Source organism: Nansenia antarctica, assembly GCF_963989245.1.
Source record: "Nansenia antarctica genome assembly, chromosome: 10".
Lineage (NCBI taxonomy): Eukaryota > Metazoa > Chordata > Actinopteri > Argentiniformes > Microstomatidae > Nansenia > Nansenia antarctica.
Window position 1 is genome coordinate 23,766,583 of NC_137680.1, and position 16,671 is coordinate 23,783,253.

A 16,671-nucleotide genomic window follows, 5' to 3' on the forward strand; every position below is an offset into this window, starting at 1 on the left:
AAAGCATGGAACTTCATTGCGTTTCCGTCCACCGGCCTCCCTCCTGATGTAGAGATTATGACTAACAGTTTTAACTTTGTTTACATTCTTATTCCTTGTTGTACTCGTATAGATGCCACCTCGTTCACTCGTACATACAGTGTAATTCCGGTCCTGTGGCTGTGCTCTACCAACACAGCATTCTGAACGGACATCATTTCTGTCATAGCGTGGTGCCTCTCTCTGTGTAGCTGACTGTGTATTAGACTGTTTCCTCGGGTAAACAAGGGGATTGTGCCGTGTGTTTATATATACGAGCCTTCATCGTCTGAATACAGACCGCGTTCGTAAATCCGCCGGAGTGCACACTGGGTTCGACGTCATAAAGGGGACCAAGTAATTTGATTGGACAAGAGGCAGTCACGTGGACGCTCCGGCGCTCTCAGAGCTAATTTCCGACCGCGGCCTGTCTGCATGTTGTCTGCAGTGTTGGAGAAACCAACAGTTCTTTGTGAATAATTTGACTTTTCTTTGTCTTTTCTTTTCTTTTTTTAAACTTCAGATCGTCCGGAGACAATATAGCTCTTAGTATGGTTTTAGATGCCAATGTTTCTTTGTTTTTGTTGCCTGGTTCCAGATCGGTCTGTGCTTCAACCGACTCCTGCGTGACTACTGTTGTCATGCCAACCAACCCCCCCCACACACCAGTTGTCATGGTGATGGGCAAAGCACATACAGGTCTGGGAACAGGCCTCATTATGGCTGCGTTCGTAAATTCGCTCTGGAATCTGATCAGCGCTCATGGAATGCCTCTTGTCCAATCAAATTACTTGGTCCCTTTATGACGTTGAACCCAGTGTGCGCTCAGCGAACACAGCCTAGCTTTACGAACACAGCCTATGGTGCCAAATTGATGATGAAGTTAGTTATTGGGAGCACAATGCAGGGCTCTCAAGTCTCACGCATTGGGCGTGAGACACACGCGGCGTGTGAGCGTGTGAACGGGTTGAAATGCGTGTGTCTCACGCCCAATGCGTGAGACTTGAGAGCCCTGACAATGCCTTTTAGCCAGACTGTTCAGCTATGGTTAGCTTTGGTCATATCCCAGTCTAGGTTAGCTTTGGTCATATCCCAGTCTAGGTTAGCTTTGGTCATATCCCAGTCTAGGTTAGCTTTGGTCATATCCCAGTCTAGGTTAGCTTTGGTCATATCCCAGTCTAGGTTAGCTTTGGTCATATCTCAGTCTTGCATCAGATCATGAAACACAGCTTGATGGATGATGAACCAGTACCAGCTTGATCCAACACCTGACTTCTAGAACGTGTCTGTTGTGTTCTAGAATGTGTCTGTTGTGTTCTATAATGTGTCTATTATGTTCTAGAATGTGTCTGTTATGGTCTAGAATGTGTCTGTTGTGTTCTAGAAAGTGTCTTATGTTCTAGAAAGTGTCTGTTGTGTTCTAGAACGTGTCTGTTGTGTTCTAGAATGTGTCTGTTATGTTCTAGAACGTGTCTGTTATCTTCTAGAACGTGTCTGTTATGTTCTAGAACGTGTCTGTTATGTTCTAGAACGTGTCTGTTGTGTAGTAACACCTGACTTTTTTTTCCTTTTTTTCCTACCTCTGTCCATTGACTGTAGTGAAATAGATATGTAAATAATAAAACTAATTGAAAATAGATCAAAATTCTGCTGTGTACACACACTGTATTACATACACTTAGCTGTGTACACACACTGTATTCAATACAACATAACAGGGAAGTGTGATTGTCATAGGAAGACAACTTGGTGCAACACGAACAGTGAAACCTTGATTATAAAGGGAAAGATCCCCAAATGCATTTTGGTTATATATATATTGAATGTACACACATTCAATATATATATAATATATAACATTAAACATAACATTCAATAAATATTCTATATATATATTTATGGAGTATGGGTTCTGTATTGAATAATCCACTGGGTCCACTGTATTGAATAATGCGTATGTCCACTACGCCCCAATTCAATAATAATAATATAATATAATTATAATAATTAATAATTATAATAATTAAAAATCAGAACCTTTATTTGTATAGCACTTTTCCTGCAAACGTTGCAGCTCAATCAACTGCAGACAACACAACAAACTAATACAGCGAGTATGCTGTGTCAACGTTTTCAACAATACCATGTTTACAACGTTGGTTTCAATATGGTAATTCATATATAATGCTTTCATATTGCACAAAAAACACATTGAAAATGGGCTGTTATGATTCGCTGCGTGTTCTCGCGAGATTCTCGCGTGAACGTGATTTGGATCTCAGCGTCATCTGCTGGAGCACGAGAGACAGCAGTGTTCACGCGAGACAGCAGCAGCAAGCCAAGTTTATCCAGCTCTCGCGAGACAGCAGCAAGCCAAGTTTATCCAGCTCTCGCGAGACAGCAGCAAGCCAAGTTTATCCAGCTCTCGCGACACAGCAGCAGTGTTCTGAGCTAACAGCAAGCAGCGAGCTAGCATCTCCAGTGTGTTTACTCCGCGTTTTTACAGACTAACTCTGACTAACATAACCAGACAGGAGCTTAACATGTTACATTGCTGTGCTTGCCTTGGATAACATTAAAGTAACTGAATCTGAATCTACTAAAAAAAAACTGAAGACGAAAAACAAACAAAAAAAGTGGCCTAGCTGACCGCCCGCCACGCCGGAGGAGCGATGGAGGACGTCCCTGCCGAGGGGGAGAGAGAAGAGAGAGAAGAGGGAGAAGAGAGAGAAGAGAGAGAAGAGGGAGACGAGAGAGACGAGAGAGACGAGAGAGACGAGAGAGACGAGAGAGAAGAGGAGGCCCCCGGTGTTCCGAAGAAGAAAATGAAGATGACCGAGACGACGAGCGACACCGCGCCTGACAAGACCGATGGTAAGCTAGCCTCCTCTCCCCTCCACAGCCTCCTCTCCCCTCCACAGCCTCCTCTGTCCTATCCCCTCCACAGCTAGCCTCCTCTCCCCTCCACAGCTAGCCTCCTCTCCCCTCCACAGCTTCCTCTCCCCTCCACAGCCTCCTCTGTCCTATCCCCTCCACAGCCAGCCTCCTCTCCCCTCCACAGCTAGCCTCCTCTCCCCTCCACAGCTAGCCTCCTCTCCCCTCCACAGCTAGCCTCCTCTCCCCTCCACAGCTAGCCTCCTCTCCCCTCCACAGCCAGCCTCCTCTCCCCTCCACAGCCTCCTCTCCCCTCCACAGCCAGCCTCCTCTCCCCTCCACAGCCAGCCTCCTCTCCCCTCCACAGCCTCCTCTCCCCTCCACAGCTAGCCTCCTCTCCCCTCCACAGCCTCCTCTCCCCTCCACAGCTAGCCTCCTCTCCCCTCCACAGCCTCCTCTGTCCTCTCCCCTCCACAGCCTCCTCTCCCCTCCACAGCCAGCCTCCTCTCCCCTCCACAGCCAGCCTCCTCTCCCCTCCACAGCTAGCCTCCTCTCCCCTCCACAGCCTCCTCTGTCCTCTCCCCTCCACAGCCTCCTCTCCCCTCCACAGCCAGCCTCCTCTCCCCTCCACAGCTAGCCTCCTCTCCCCTCCACAGCTAGCCTCCTCTCCCCTCCACAGCTAGCCTCCTCTCCCCTCCACAGCCAGCCTCCTCTCCCCTCCACAGCTAGCCTCCTCTCCCCTCCACAGCCTCCTCTCCCCTCCACAGCCAGCCTCCTCTCCCCTCCACAGCCAGCCTCCTCTCCCCTCCACAGCCAGCCTCCTCTCCCCTCCACAGCCTCCTCTCCCCTCCACAGCCAGCCTCCTCTCCCCTCCACAGCCAGCTTCCTCTCCCCTCCACAGCCTCCTCTCCCCTCCACAGCTAGCCTCCTCTCCCCTCCACAGCCTCCTCTCCCCTCCACAGCTAGTCTCCTCTCCCCTCCACAGCCAGCCTCCTCTCCCCTCCACAGCGAGCCTCCTCTCCCCTCCACAGCCTCCTCTCCCCTCCACAGCCAGCCTCCTCTCCCCTCCACAGCTAGCCTCCTCTCCTCTCCACAGCTAGCCTCCTCTCCCCTCCACAGCTAGCCTCCTCTCCCCTCCACAGCTAGCCTCCTCTCCCCTCCACAGCCAGCCTCCTCTCCCCTCCACAGCCAGCCTCCTCTCCCCTCCACAGCCAGCCTCCTCTCCCCTCCACAGCCAGCCTCCTCTCCCCTCCACAGCCAGCCTCCTCTCCCCTCCACAGCCAGCCTCCTCTCCCCTCCACAGCCTCCTCTCCCCTCCACAGCCAGCCTCCTCTCCCCTCCACAGCCAGCCTCCTCTCCCCTCCACAGCCAGCCTCCTCTCCCCTCCACAGCTAGCCTCCTCTCCCCTCCACAGCTAGTCTCCTCTCCCCTCCACAGCTAGCCTCCTCTCCCCTCCACAGCTAGTCTCCTCTCCCCTCCACAGCCTCCTCTCCCCTCCACAGCGAGCCTCCTCTCCCCTCCACAGCCTCCTCTCCCCTCCACAGCTAGCCTCCTCTCCCCTCCACAGCCAGCCTCCTCTCCCCTCCACAGCTTCCTCTCCCCTCCACAGCCAGCCTCCTCTCCCCTCCACAGCTAGCCTCCTCTTGATTGATTGATTGATTGAAAACTTTATTAGAAGATTTGCAGGAGTAGGTACATGAAAGTACATATTACATACAAGGTCAACTAACAGGATAAAAACCCAAGAAAGCCACTGGCTTATTTCAATTGGGGTCCTTGATTCTCAATTCATCGTTACATGTAAGACAGACAAAAAAAACTAGTACTATCTACAAGATAATACAGACAAATAACTAGTACTATCTACAAGATAAACATACATACATCATGGGAAGAACAATATAACAAAACATTAGGTATGTACAGCGGGTAGGACAGGTGGGGACATACACCACAGGTGGGGGCGGGGGACAAAACACAAAGTATGTACAGTAGGTACAGCTAGCCTCCTCTCCCCTCCACAGCCTCCTCTCCCCTCCACAGCTAGCCTCCTCTCCCCTCCACAGCCAGCCTCCTCTCCCCTCCACAGCCAGCCTCCTCTCCCCTCCACAGCCAGCCTCCTCTCCCCTCCACAGCCTCCTCTCCCCTCCACAGCTAGCCTCCTCTCCCCTCCACAGCCAGCCTCCTCTCCCCTCCACAGCCAGCCTCCTCTCCCCTCCACAGCCAGCCTCCTCTCCCCTCCACAGCGAGCCTCCTCTCCCCTCCACAGCCTCCTCTCCCCTCCACAGCCAGCCTCCTCTCCCCTCCACAGCCTCCTCTCCCCTCCATAGCCTCCTCTCCCCTCCACAGCTAGCCTCCTCTCCCCTCCACAGCCTCCTCTCCCCTCCACAGCCAGCCTCCTCTCCCCTCCACAGCCAGCCTCCTCTCCCCTCCACAGCGAGCCTCCTCTCCCCTCCACAGCTAGCCTCCTCTCCCCTCCACAGCTAGCCTCCTCTCCCCTCCACAGCCAGCCTCCTCTCCCCTCCACAGCCAGCCTCCTCTCCCCTCCACAGCCAGCCTCCTCTCCCCTCCACAGCCAGCCTCCTCTCCCCTCCACAGCTAGCCTCCTCTCCCCTCCACAGCTAGCCTCCTCTCCCCTCCACAGCTAGCCTCCTCTCCCCTCCACAGCTAGCCTCCTCTCCCCTCCACCTAACCCTAACCCTGTAGAGGCTGATACTAGAGTAGAGGTTGATACTAGAGTAGAGGCTGATACTAGAGTCAGGGCTTGACATTAAGCTTTTTCAGGTACCTGTCCTTCGGACAAGTGAACTTATCTTTTACTTGTCCTAGAGCTCAAGTTACTTGTCCAAATCCAACGATTTTGATAAAGCAATAATATGAATAATAATATATTATACTCTCACCGGCCACTTCATTAGGTACACCTTTTCAACTGCTTGTTAACGCAAATACCTAATCAGCTAATCATGTGGCAGCAACTCAATGCATTTAGGCATGTAGACATGGTCAAGACGATCTGCTGAAGTTCAAACCAGCATCAGAATGGGAAATAAAGGTGATTTAAGTGACTTTAAACCTGGCATGGTTGTTGGTGCCAGACGGGCTGTTGCGTGATATTATAGTGTCAATATGGACCAAAATCTCTGAGGAATGTTTCCAGCACCTTGTTGAATCTATGCCACGAAGAATTAAGGCAGTTCTGAAGGCAAAAGAGGGGGTCCAACCCCAAGGTGTGCCTAATGAAGTGGCCAGTGAGTGTATGTGTATGCAAATAACACATTTGACTACTATTGATTTGATAATGATGTATCCTTAATTTTCAAATGTATTCATTAAACAATATTTTGTAATTATTTGAAAACGTAGGGGTAATCAGTGATTACCCTAACCCTAACCCTTTTAGATTAAGATTGGCCACAAAAGGGATGAATATCTAGGAATATTTACAAAAAATGTTTGTAACTACAGTCCCTCCCCAATGGAAGCAATCTTATTTGCTAGCCTTTGGATAGTATCCTATATTCAAATTGAGAAATCTATCATTAGTGTCATTCTGAAGTTCGTATTGCGATGTGCTGGTCTTAAAACTTCAAACCTAAAATATACGATCGCATCGAACTACATGAAAATAAGCGGCATTGAGAAGAAGCGAATATGCGCATGTTCACGTGAATGGCAGTAGTGACAGGAGACCCACAACACTATGGCTGCGTTCGTAAACTCGCTCTGGAATCTGATCAGCACTCATGGAATGCCTTTTGTCCAATCAAATTACTTGGTCTCTTTATGACGTTGAACGCAGTGTGCGCTCTGAGCGAATTTATGAACTATGACGATAACGAACTACGAGAGACTGAAATAGCGAGAATGAGGCGCGGCATCGCTTTGCTTGCTATTTTTTTTTACTATTCAGATCGGAAGGAGGAATTAATGTTTCAGATATTAATACATATTGATTTGTTTTTTTGTTTTGACTTGTCCATCGGACAACTGCAGGAGGAAGTCCACTTGTCCAAACATAAAATGTACTTGTCCCGGACAAGCCTTAATGTCGAGCCCTGCTAGAGTAGAGGCTGATACTAGAGTAGAGGCTGATACTAGAGTAGAGGCTGATACTAGAGTAGAGACTGAGAGTAGAGGCTGATACTAGAGTAGAGGCTGATACTAGAGTAGAGACTGAGAGTAGAGGCTGATACTAGAGTAGAGGCTGAGACTAGATTAGAGGCTGATACTAGAGTAGAGGCTGATACTAGAGTAGAGGCTGATACTAGAGTAGAGGTTGATACTAGAGTAGAGGCTGAGACTAGAGTAGAGGCTGATACTAGAGTAGAGGCTGATACTAGAGTAGAGGCTGATACTAGATTAGAGGCTGATACTAGAGTAGAGGCTGAGACTAGAGTAGAGGTTGATACTAGAGTAGAGGCTGATACTAGAGTAGAGGCTGATACTAGAGGCTGATACTAGAGTAGAGGCTAAGAGTAGAGGCTGAGACTAGAGTAGAGGCTGGGACAGGAGTAGAGGCTGGTGTTCGTTTAATTGCTGGAATATTTGGGGGACATTTCGTTAGTTTGTTAGTTAGATAGTTAGTTTGTTAGATAAATAGTTAGTTAGCCTCGATAGTTAGTTTGTTAGGTAAATAGTTTGTTAGATAAATAGTTTGTTAGATAGTTAGTTAGCCTCGATAGTTAGTTTGTTAGGTAAATAGTTTGTTAGATAGTTAGTTAGCCTCGATAGTTAGTTTGTTAGATAGTTAGTTAGATAGTTAGTTAGCCTCGATAGTTAGTTTGTTAGATAGTTAGTTAGATAGTTAGTTAGCCTAGATAGTTAGTTTGTTAGATAGTTAGTTAGTTAAATAGTTAGTTAGCCTCGATAGTTAGTTAGTTAGATAGTTAGTTAGCCTCGATAGTTAGTTTGTTAGATAGTTAGTTAGATAGTTAGTTAGCCTAGATGGTTAGTTTGTTAGATAGTTAGTTAGTTAAATAGTTAGTTAGCCTCGATAGTTAGTTTGTTAGATAGTTAGTTCGTTTGTTAGATAGTTTGTTAGTTAGCCTAGATAGTTAGTTTGTTAGTTAGTTAGTTAGATAGTAGTTTGTCAGTTAGTAGTTAGTTAGTTAGTTAATAGTTAGTTAGTTAGTTAGTAGTTTGTTAGATAGTTAGTTATAGGGGTGTAACGGATCACCTAACTCACGGATCGGATCGTGTCACGGTTTTTGAGTCACGGATCGGATCATTTTTCGGATCAACACAAAACATTTTTGTTTTTATAAAAACTGCGTTTTCCTTGAATTCTGTAAACACCACTTTTACTATGTGACAAAAACCAACAACATTCAAGATGTCAAAACTGGTAATATATATATATATACATACATATATATACATATATATATAATATATATAACATATTCTACACTCAAACATTACATAATTATACTGAAATACACTCAATTTAAATGATAGGAGAGAGGGAGGAGGCGCCTGGTTGCAGCAGTGAATCACTGGGCTCTTTAAAGCAGATGAATAAACATGTTTTATGCCACTTTTAACTAAATAATAAAGTGAACCCTTATTTTGAACATGGTATGAAAAAAATGCCTACATTATCAGAAGTTGTCGAGCTACCTTTTTCGTGCCTCCCGTCATAGTTGACAGAGAAGCCAAAGTGCTCCCATACATGGGATTTAAATGACGAGGGAGGCATTTCGAGTTCTTCTCCGCCGAACAACGTAACATGATACACTTGGGCCGCGTTCGTAAATTCGCTTTGAGAGCGCCGGAGCGCACACTGGGTCCGACGTCATAAAGGGACCAAGTCATTTGATTGGACAAGAGGCGTTCCTTGAACGCTGATCAGATTCCAGAGCGGATTTACGAACGCAGCCTTGTTGTTGTGGATTCCCAGCTTCACGTGTAGTGAGCAAACAACGGATTATTTTTCTTTCGCATTATCAACCTATCATTGCGCTTTAGAGTAAAACAAAGCCCGCAACTGTCGCGTCTATCTTTTCATGGCAACTCTACATTGTGATTTACAAGAGATATTAAGTAAGATATTAAGTAATATTATTACTTGTTAACAGTGATACAGTATATAGGTTTGCTTCTCTGTCCACTTTATCCAAGCTAGACCCCCTGTATCATTCGGTTCTAAGATACATCACCAATAGTGCCTTCAGGACCCATCACTGTACACTGTATAGTCTGGTTGGATGGCCATCTCTTTCTGTCAGAAGGCTCCAACACTGGTACACTCTTGTGTTTAAAATCATCTCTGGCTTCTTACCGAATTATCTGGGCCTGAAGTTCATCCCTATACCGAGTGGCTCGGGTCTCAGGTCTCGTAGATGGCTACAATACAAGGTGCCACTTATCATGAACAATGGGCAAGCTTGTCTTATTATGGCCCTTGGTCTTGGAATGACCTACAGACTACTTTTAAATTAGAGGCCCTTATTTCCATAAGTATCTTCAAGCGTAGATTAAAGGATGTGGTCACCGCTCGCTGTACCTGCTTTGGTTAGACTTCTCAATGTTTTAATCACCTTGTAAATACCCCTACCATTGTTTGTCTATTATTGTATTGTTGCCACTGTCTTATGTCCTGTCTTGTTATCTGAACTGTTTTTTAAGCTACTATTTTGACCCTGTCTTGGCCAGGTCTCTCTTGTAAAAGAGGTTTTAATCTCAATGTGACTTCCTGGTAAAATAAAGGTAAAAAAAAAATATAATAATTTTGATCCGCGGTACACACGCGTTCCGAACCGTGGAGGGCGATCCGAACGGATCACGGAATTTCCGTGATCCGTTACACCCCTAGTTAGTTAGTAGTTTGTTAGTTAGTTTGTTAGTTAGATAGTTAGTTAGATAGTTAGTTAAACACTTTGGAAATGCAGTTGTTGTCATTGTTTTTCTTTGTGATCAGTGAGGAAGTTCATGAATTACACATTTGCACAACTGTCAAGACGTTGTGTTTGTAAATGGAATATTGAACGGCCGATGAAACGTGTTTGTTCCAGCAGTTAGTCAGACAGTTAGACAGTTAGTCAGACAGAGACAGCAGATTCACCCCTTTGCAGGACCGTTTGTTTGTCCGTTTGTTACCGATTTTGTGAGCCGGATTGACGCATGACGGATTCTTAATAGGACTGGTTGTTAAAATCCCTAAATATTCAGCACAACAATTGAGTGGAGTTGGAGATGTTTATATTTATTTATACTTTATTTTATTTGCGTGTGTAGCCTAATCCTAGTTAATATGAACATAATAGTCTAATTCTGGTGTCTTCTACTGGGTATAGTGAACGCCTGAATACGGGACATCTTATGAAATGGCATGCTAATAGCTTGTTATAGAGATTTTGATCTTAGCTGTACATAGCTTCATGTTTGAATTGAGTTTGGATTGAGTGCAATAGAACAGACCTACATGACATGCTAATAGCTTCCCCACCCCTCTCTAAGAACGCTGCAATTAAAACACATTCATGAACCTGTAGTTACCTAGTTATGTAGGTATGTATTATGTAGCCCTAACCTTCTTCAAATAACCCAAACCAATGATGCGCTATGTAGCCTGACATGTTGGGTAGCATTGCAATAAAGGTGTTTTATTTACAAAACAGGATATTACTCGCATTGAGGCCTCATCGTTGTATGGATATGCAATTGAAGGTTACTAGCAAGCAGAGGCCTAATGCATTCCTCACAAACATTTAAAGAATTCATAGATATTATCCATTGCTGCTTTGTCTTGACAATAATGTAATTGAAATAAAAACATGCTTCCCTGGTAAATTAATGTGTGTCCTCGTCTCTTTCTTATTTACAAGGAAGCATTTTAGGAAAAGAAATCTCAAAATAAACAACATTTAACGTAATTTTTTTTAACCTTTTATGTTACGTTATGCTTGTTTCCTTTTCTCTTCTTTTCTTTGGCAACAGGAGAGTGGCCCTGACCTCCATTTTCCCCTTTCTATTTCTAGGGGACGGGCTTTTCCGCTGTCTGGATTGTGGAGAAGCCTTTGGGGAGGAGGAGGCCGCATACCTGGAGCACTGCCACTCCCACGGAGGGCCCGTAGTCTCCCTGGACTCTGACGAGCAGCTGGACGCCGCGCTGGGCTCCCAGGGAGGCGGCGGCCAGCGGACGCTACGCTGTGCTCTGGGCGGACAGACGTTCGCAGACTCCAGAAGCTTCGACAGCCACCAGAGGAGACACCAGAAGGGATCCCCGCAGCAGCAGGAGGAGGAGGAGCCTGTCGTTGCCGTCCCCCCCCCGGCAGAGCAGCAGCAGAGCCCCCGGGGGGGGACCAAGCAGCAGCACCTCTACGAATGTCAAGACTGTCCGAAGTCCTACGCCATCCTGGGCCACCTCCTCAACCACCGGCGTTCCCACCAGGAGCCCTCCAAGTCCGTCTTCCACCAGCTGGCGGACCTGAAGAAGAAGTCGTTCCGGTGCGACACGTGTGGCCGCTGTTACTCCCGCGCCTCGGCCCTGGACGCCCACCGCCGCTGCCACGAGGTCAACCTCGTAGTCAAGTCCCGGAGCAGGGCGGCGGAGAAGCCCTCCGCGGCAGAGGTGCCTCCTCCACCTCCGCCTCCGGCCACAGAGGAGGAACCTCTGGTCAGGAGAGACGAGGATGGAGGAGACAGAGCAACAGCGGAGCAGACGGACAGTGCACAGCAGCAGAAGCTGTTTGTGTGTACGTGCGGGAAAACGAGTCGCACCCATGCCGGCATCAAGGCCCACCAAAGGTTCAGCCACAACGAGAAATGTTCCGGAAAACCAAAGAAAAAACCAGAGCGGTTTAGCTGCAGCGTGTGCGAGAAGACCTACGGCAGCTACCCCGCCCTCGTCAACCATCAGCGCTGGCACACCAGACGGCAGGCGCTCAGCGACGGGCAGAAGTTCCCGTGCGAGGAGTGCGGGAAGGTGTTCATGACGCTGACGTTCTACTACAAACACCAGCGCCTGGCCCACAGCGCAGAAGAGGTCCCGGCCAAGTCGTTCCTCCACCAGGTGTGCCAGCTGCAGAAGAAGTCCTTCGCCTGTCCGGACTGCGGCCTTCGCTTCTCCAGGGCCTCGGCCCTCCAGTCCCACCAGCTGTCCCACACGGGGGACGTCCGGGAGACGGAGATGATGGAAGTCTCCCGCAAGCCAGCGGTACTACCTCAACAGAAGCTCTTGGTGTACGAGAGGGTGGAGAGCGAGAGCTTCGCTATCGGATCCATGGTGTATGAAGACCCTGATGCTATTCACTCCCCTGTGGCTCAGAGAGGAGGAGAGGCCTGGGGTCATAATGACCCTGAGGAAGAGGAGGAGGAGGGAGATGTGAGGGATTTCAATGTGGAGGTGATCAGTGTGAGTGGGTCAGAGGGCTCTGTGAGGGACGAGGAGGAGGAGGAAGTTGACCCCGACTTGAACCCTGACCTGGAACTGGTGTGTGGGTCGGACCAGGAGGGGAAAGAGGACATTAACGAGCTGTCTCCCAGTTTACTTCGTTCCAAACCGGAGATTGATCTTAAAATTGTACAAATTGACTTTGAGCCGTTGGATGAGCAAGGAGCTCTGGAAATGGAGAGGATGGAGATGGAGGAAACGCAGCTTCTGAGATTCAACTGTCCCGAGTGTGACCGCTGGTTCACCAGCGCCACGTCGTTAGGTTCTCACAAGATGTGGCACAGGAGCAAGCGATGGGCGGAGGAGCGCTCGGAGGAGAAAGCCCCGCCTCAGAGGTTCAACTGTCCCGACTGTTACCGCTGGTTCACCAGCGCCGCCTCGCTACGCACTCACATGATGTGGCACAAAGTCGACAAGACCAAACGTTGGAACAACGGGCTGCCTCCCCCCGTGTTCACATGCCACATCTGTGGCCTGGAAACCAAGAGCCAGACTGCCCACTACAACCACGTGAGGAAACATGCCGACAGACGGCCCTACAAGAACATACTGTACCAGCTAGACAGGCTGCAGAAGAACAGCTTCAAATGTGACCAATGTGGGAAGTGTTTCTCGCGCGCGTCAGCGCTGCACTCTCACCAGCAGCACCACCCCAAACGCAAACCTTACCAATGCCCCGACTGTGGGACGTCCTACTCGCACCGCACCGGCCTCTCTTCCCACAAGAAAAACTGCCCCGCTCGAAACAAACCCAGAGAGGACGTCAAAGAGACTAAGGTAGAAGTGGACATCGAAATGGACACCAAAAAGGAGCCGTTTAACCCAAAGAAAACTCTGCTGGGCCCGAAGGTGTATCATTGTGACGTATGTGGGAAGGGGTTCTGGTCCCAAGGAGCGTATTCTCTCCACCAGCAGAACCAGTCCCAGTGTGCAGACCTGAGGCAGAGGAGTGGAACAACGTTATCCAAGTCGTCGTCGTCGTCACTTCCTGTTCCTGTCACCGGACGGCGGCGTGCCAGAGCGTCCCAGATCGCCTGTCCCGTGTGCGGGAGGAAGTTCCGCCACAAAGGCGTCATGAAATCTCACATGAGGTCGCACGAGGATGGGAATCACACGTGTGAGCTCTGCGGGAAGTCCTTCCGCATCCTCTCCAGCCTCCTCCGGCACCAGTTTGTCCACAGCGCCCACCTCCTTCCGCCACCCATCAAGTCTTTCCAGCACCAGGTGGAGCAGGTCCAGAAGAATTCCTACAGCTGCCCCGACTGCGGGAAACTGTTCTCCCGCGACAAGGCCCTCAAGTTCCACATGAAAAGCCACGGCTACGAGACGGACTACTCACCCTCATCGCCCCGGTCCGCCCAGGAACACAAGGAGCTGCAGTGCCCTGCCTGCCTCTCACACTTCAACAACAAGGCCTCGTTGCAGTCGCATCAGAAACTGTGTAGCAAGAAGAAGCCTGTCGGTCAGAGCCTCGTTGAAGAAACCCCCCAGCCCGTCTCCTCGTCAGACTCTGTTAGATCTGCCAAGCCAAAAAAACTGAAATGCCCCACATGTCCTTCTGTGTTTAACAATTTACTCGCATTGCAGTATCACGTAAAACTGTGTGTCAAATCAGGGGTTGATGATGAAGAGTTGGATGTCAGGAAGGGAGACTCTGAGAAAGTGGAAAAGAAAACTAAAAACGTGGAAAAGAATGAAAAGGATTCTCAAACATCTGAGAAAACAGTGTATTTGAAATACAAATGCAAAGAGTGTGAGAGGAGTTTTGCCGTAGTAGGAGCGCTGAATTTTCACAAGAGGATACACCTCCAGGGTCATCGGTCAAAAGGGAAACTAAAACCACCACCAGCTCCCACAGTCCCCAAGGAACCCAAACAAGAGAAGGAACCCAAGCAGGAGACCCCAACAACTAACATTTTCTGTCCGGAATGTGGGCGGGGTTTCATCAGCAACGCGGCCCTTGGAACTCACAGACGCTGGCACACGGACAAGAAGTTCGCCGGGTCGCTAGCGAAGGACGACAAGACGAGCTCCTCCCTCAGGCCCGTCGACGAGGGCCCCTTCCACTGCAACAAGTGCGGAAAGGGCTTCTTCTATCTGTGTGTCCTCCGCCGCCACCAGCTCTACTACCCTCCCTGCCAGACAGGAGCGGCGGTCGAGCCCCAGGACCACAGCGCCAGCGGCGTGGAGGGCAGCAGCAAGAGCCCGCACACCGAGTTTGCGTGTCCCGAATGCAACAAGGCCTTTAACAAGGGCTCCCTCTTAGCCTCCCACTATGAGACCGAGCACAGTGACGCCACTGCAGAGCCCGCAGACCCTCAGGATACGCAGGACACGCAGGAGGACCCTGAGCCCTCTGACAACGAGGCTGTCCCGTCAAAGAAGGCAAATATGAAATCTAAAGTCCACGCGTGTCCCCACTGCAGCATGCGCTTCTCAAAGATCCGGGGCCTGCGGGCCCACAAGTGGCAGGCCCACTCTCGGGCCAAGGGGAAGACGGCCAAGACCAAGAAGGCCCCCAGGGTTTCCAAAGTTGCTTCAGCCGGAACCGTAGCCACGGTTACCGAGGGAGACGACGACGATGCAATGTTCAAACGGCGAAGGGCGGCGAAGAAGGAGAGTAAAGTGGACACTTCTGTCGCCGAGTCGAGTGTGGCAGACGCCGTTGCGAAGAACAAACCCGCCGCTGCTGCTGTCTCTAAGGGGAGGAGCCGGGCCGGACGGAGGAGGAGGAGGGGCCTTCCGCTCAGGAAGTCCATCCCTTGCCTGGACTGTGGGAAGACCTACAGCTCCGCCGGGGCGCTCTACAACCACAAGAAGACCTGTCCGGCGCCGCGGCCAGAGGTCAGACCCTCTAAAGCAGCGCCGGTCGCAGCCGCCGCCGTGGTGGCGGAGGACCCCTCTCCGCCTCCAGCCAGCCGCGCCCCTGAGCAGCAGCAGCAGACAGCTAAATGCCTGTTCAAATGTGACAAGTGTGGGAAGGCGTTCCCCACGGAGGACCAGCTGGCAGCCCACAAGGACCTGGCCCGGACCCGGCCTCACTGCTGCGCCCTGTGTTGCCGCGGTTACTGGACCGAGCCGCAGCTGCAGCAGCACCTGGCGTGGCACGACGCGGTCCGGAGACGCCTCCCCACGGAGCTCCGCTACAGGCTGAGCTCCTCCTCCCTCGCCAGCTCAGGGTCCCCTCCCCCCAAGCTCACCCTGCCTTGCCACGGCTACCCCAACGGCACCAAGTCGACAGCCAACAAACGGCTCCCTCCTCCTCCTCCTTCTCCACCCACCGCCCGTCCCTCCTCTCATCAGCGCCGCCCTCTGCCGATCACCCCCCGTCCTTCCTCTCCTCCTCACCACCACGGCCCTCCGCGCTCACAGAACAGCCACAAGTGCCAGCACTGTGGTAAAGCCTTCCTGTCCCCGGCCGCCCTGCAGAGGCACGAGGACCAGCACAGCAGCGACGACTCGTACCGCTGCTCCCTCTGTCCCCGGAGCTTCTCTGAGATCAGAGACCTCATCGACCACCACCAGGAGTGCATGGGCGACGATAAGGGCCAGGGCCGAGCCCCCGCGGCTCAGACCGCCAGGGACCCCGACGTCCTGGGCCTCACCTGCCTGGAATGTGGGATGTCCTTCGGTCACGAGGTGGAGCTGCATCAGCACTATATCGAACACGCGCGTGGAGCGTGCTAGAGCGTGCGAGCTGACCAGATATGGAGGCCGGTTTGTGGAGGTAGAGATCTGAGAGAGAGGCCGTTCCCTGCATCCATATAATCCGATTTCTACCTGCGCCACCAACACCTCCACCTGGTGAAGAGAGATTAGAAGTTGAAGGAGGTTGTTTCACACTCTCTTCTCATGCAGCTTCTTTCTACTTCAGTGTCTCAATTTCAAAGATGGAGGTGTTTTTTTTCCTCTCCAGGTTATTTTTTCTTTTTTTTCCCCCAAAGACAAATATAGTCCCATAGACTTGCTACCTTCAGCGCCTCTTCCCTGTTGACATTATTACAACTATTTATGTCTCACTGCACACTACGTTAACCGGCTTGTACTTGTGTAATAGCTGTTACAACCCCAGTAAACATATTAAAATGCTCTTACATAGCACAGTAGGGATTCATATGTTATTGCGGTAATGTAGTCCCTTATTCCGCTTAACACAAATCGACACTCAATATACCATCATAGCCGTCGTCATAGCTACGACATTCCAGCAGTGTTAGATGAGTGTGTGGGGGGTAAGTGCTTAACTAACTCAGCTCACTACAAGATACTTCTGTCCTCTGCTCAGCCGCTCTCTTTCACACTGGACGTGTACATAGATGTAAACATAGAGTAGCTCCCTTTATCAGTTCCCGTGTGTGTGTGTGTGTCCCCTTCACTTCACA

At 50.1% G+C, this 16,671-nt stretch overlaps 1 protein-coding gene across 1 annotated transcript; it reads left to right on the forward strand.

Annotated features, from left to right (window-relative positions):
• Positions 1-10,470: 10,470 nt before the first annotated feature.
• Positions 10,471-16,169, forward strand: LOC308166203 (uncharacterized protein; the record flags this gene model as incomplete). The annotated part of the gene is made up of 3 exons (XM_080540467.1): positions 10,471-10,477; positions 10,875-12,438; positions 12,574-16,169. The coding sequence occupies 3 exons, from the start codon at positions 10,471-10,473 to the stop codon at positions 15,974-15,976; spliced, it is 4,974 nt and encodes a 1,657-aa protein (XP_080396593.1). The 3' UTR covers positions 15,977-16,169.
• Between the last annotated feature and the right edge of the window lie 502 nt (positions 16,170-16,671).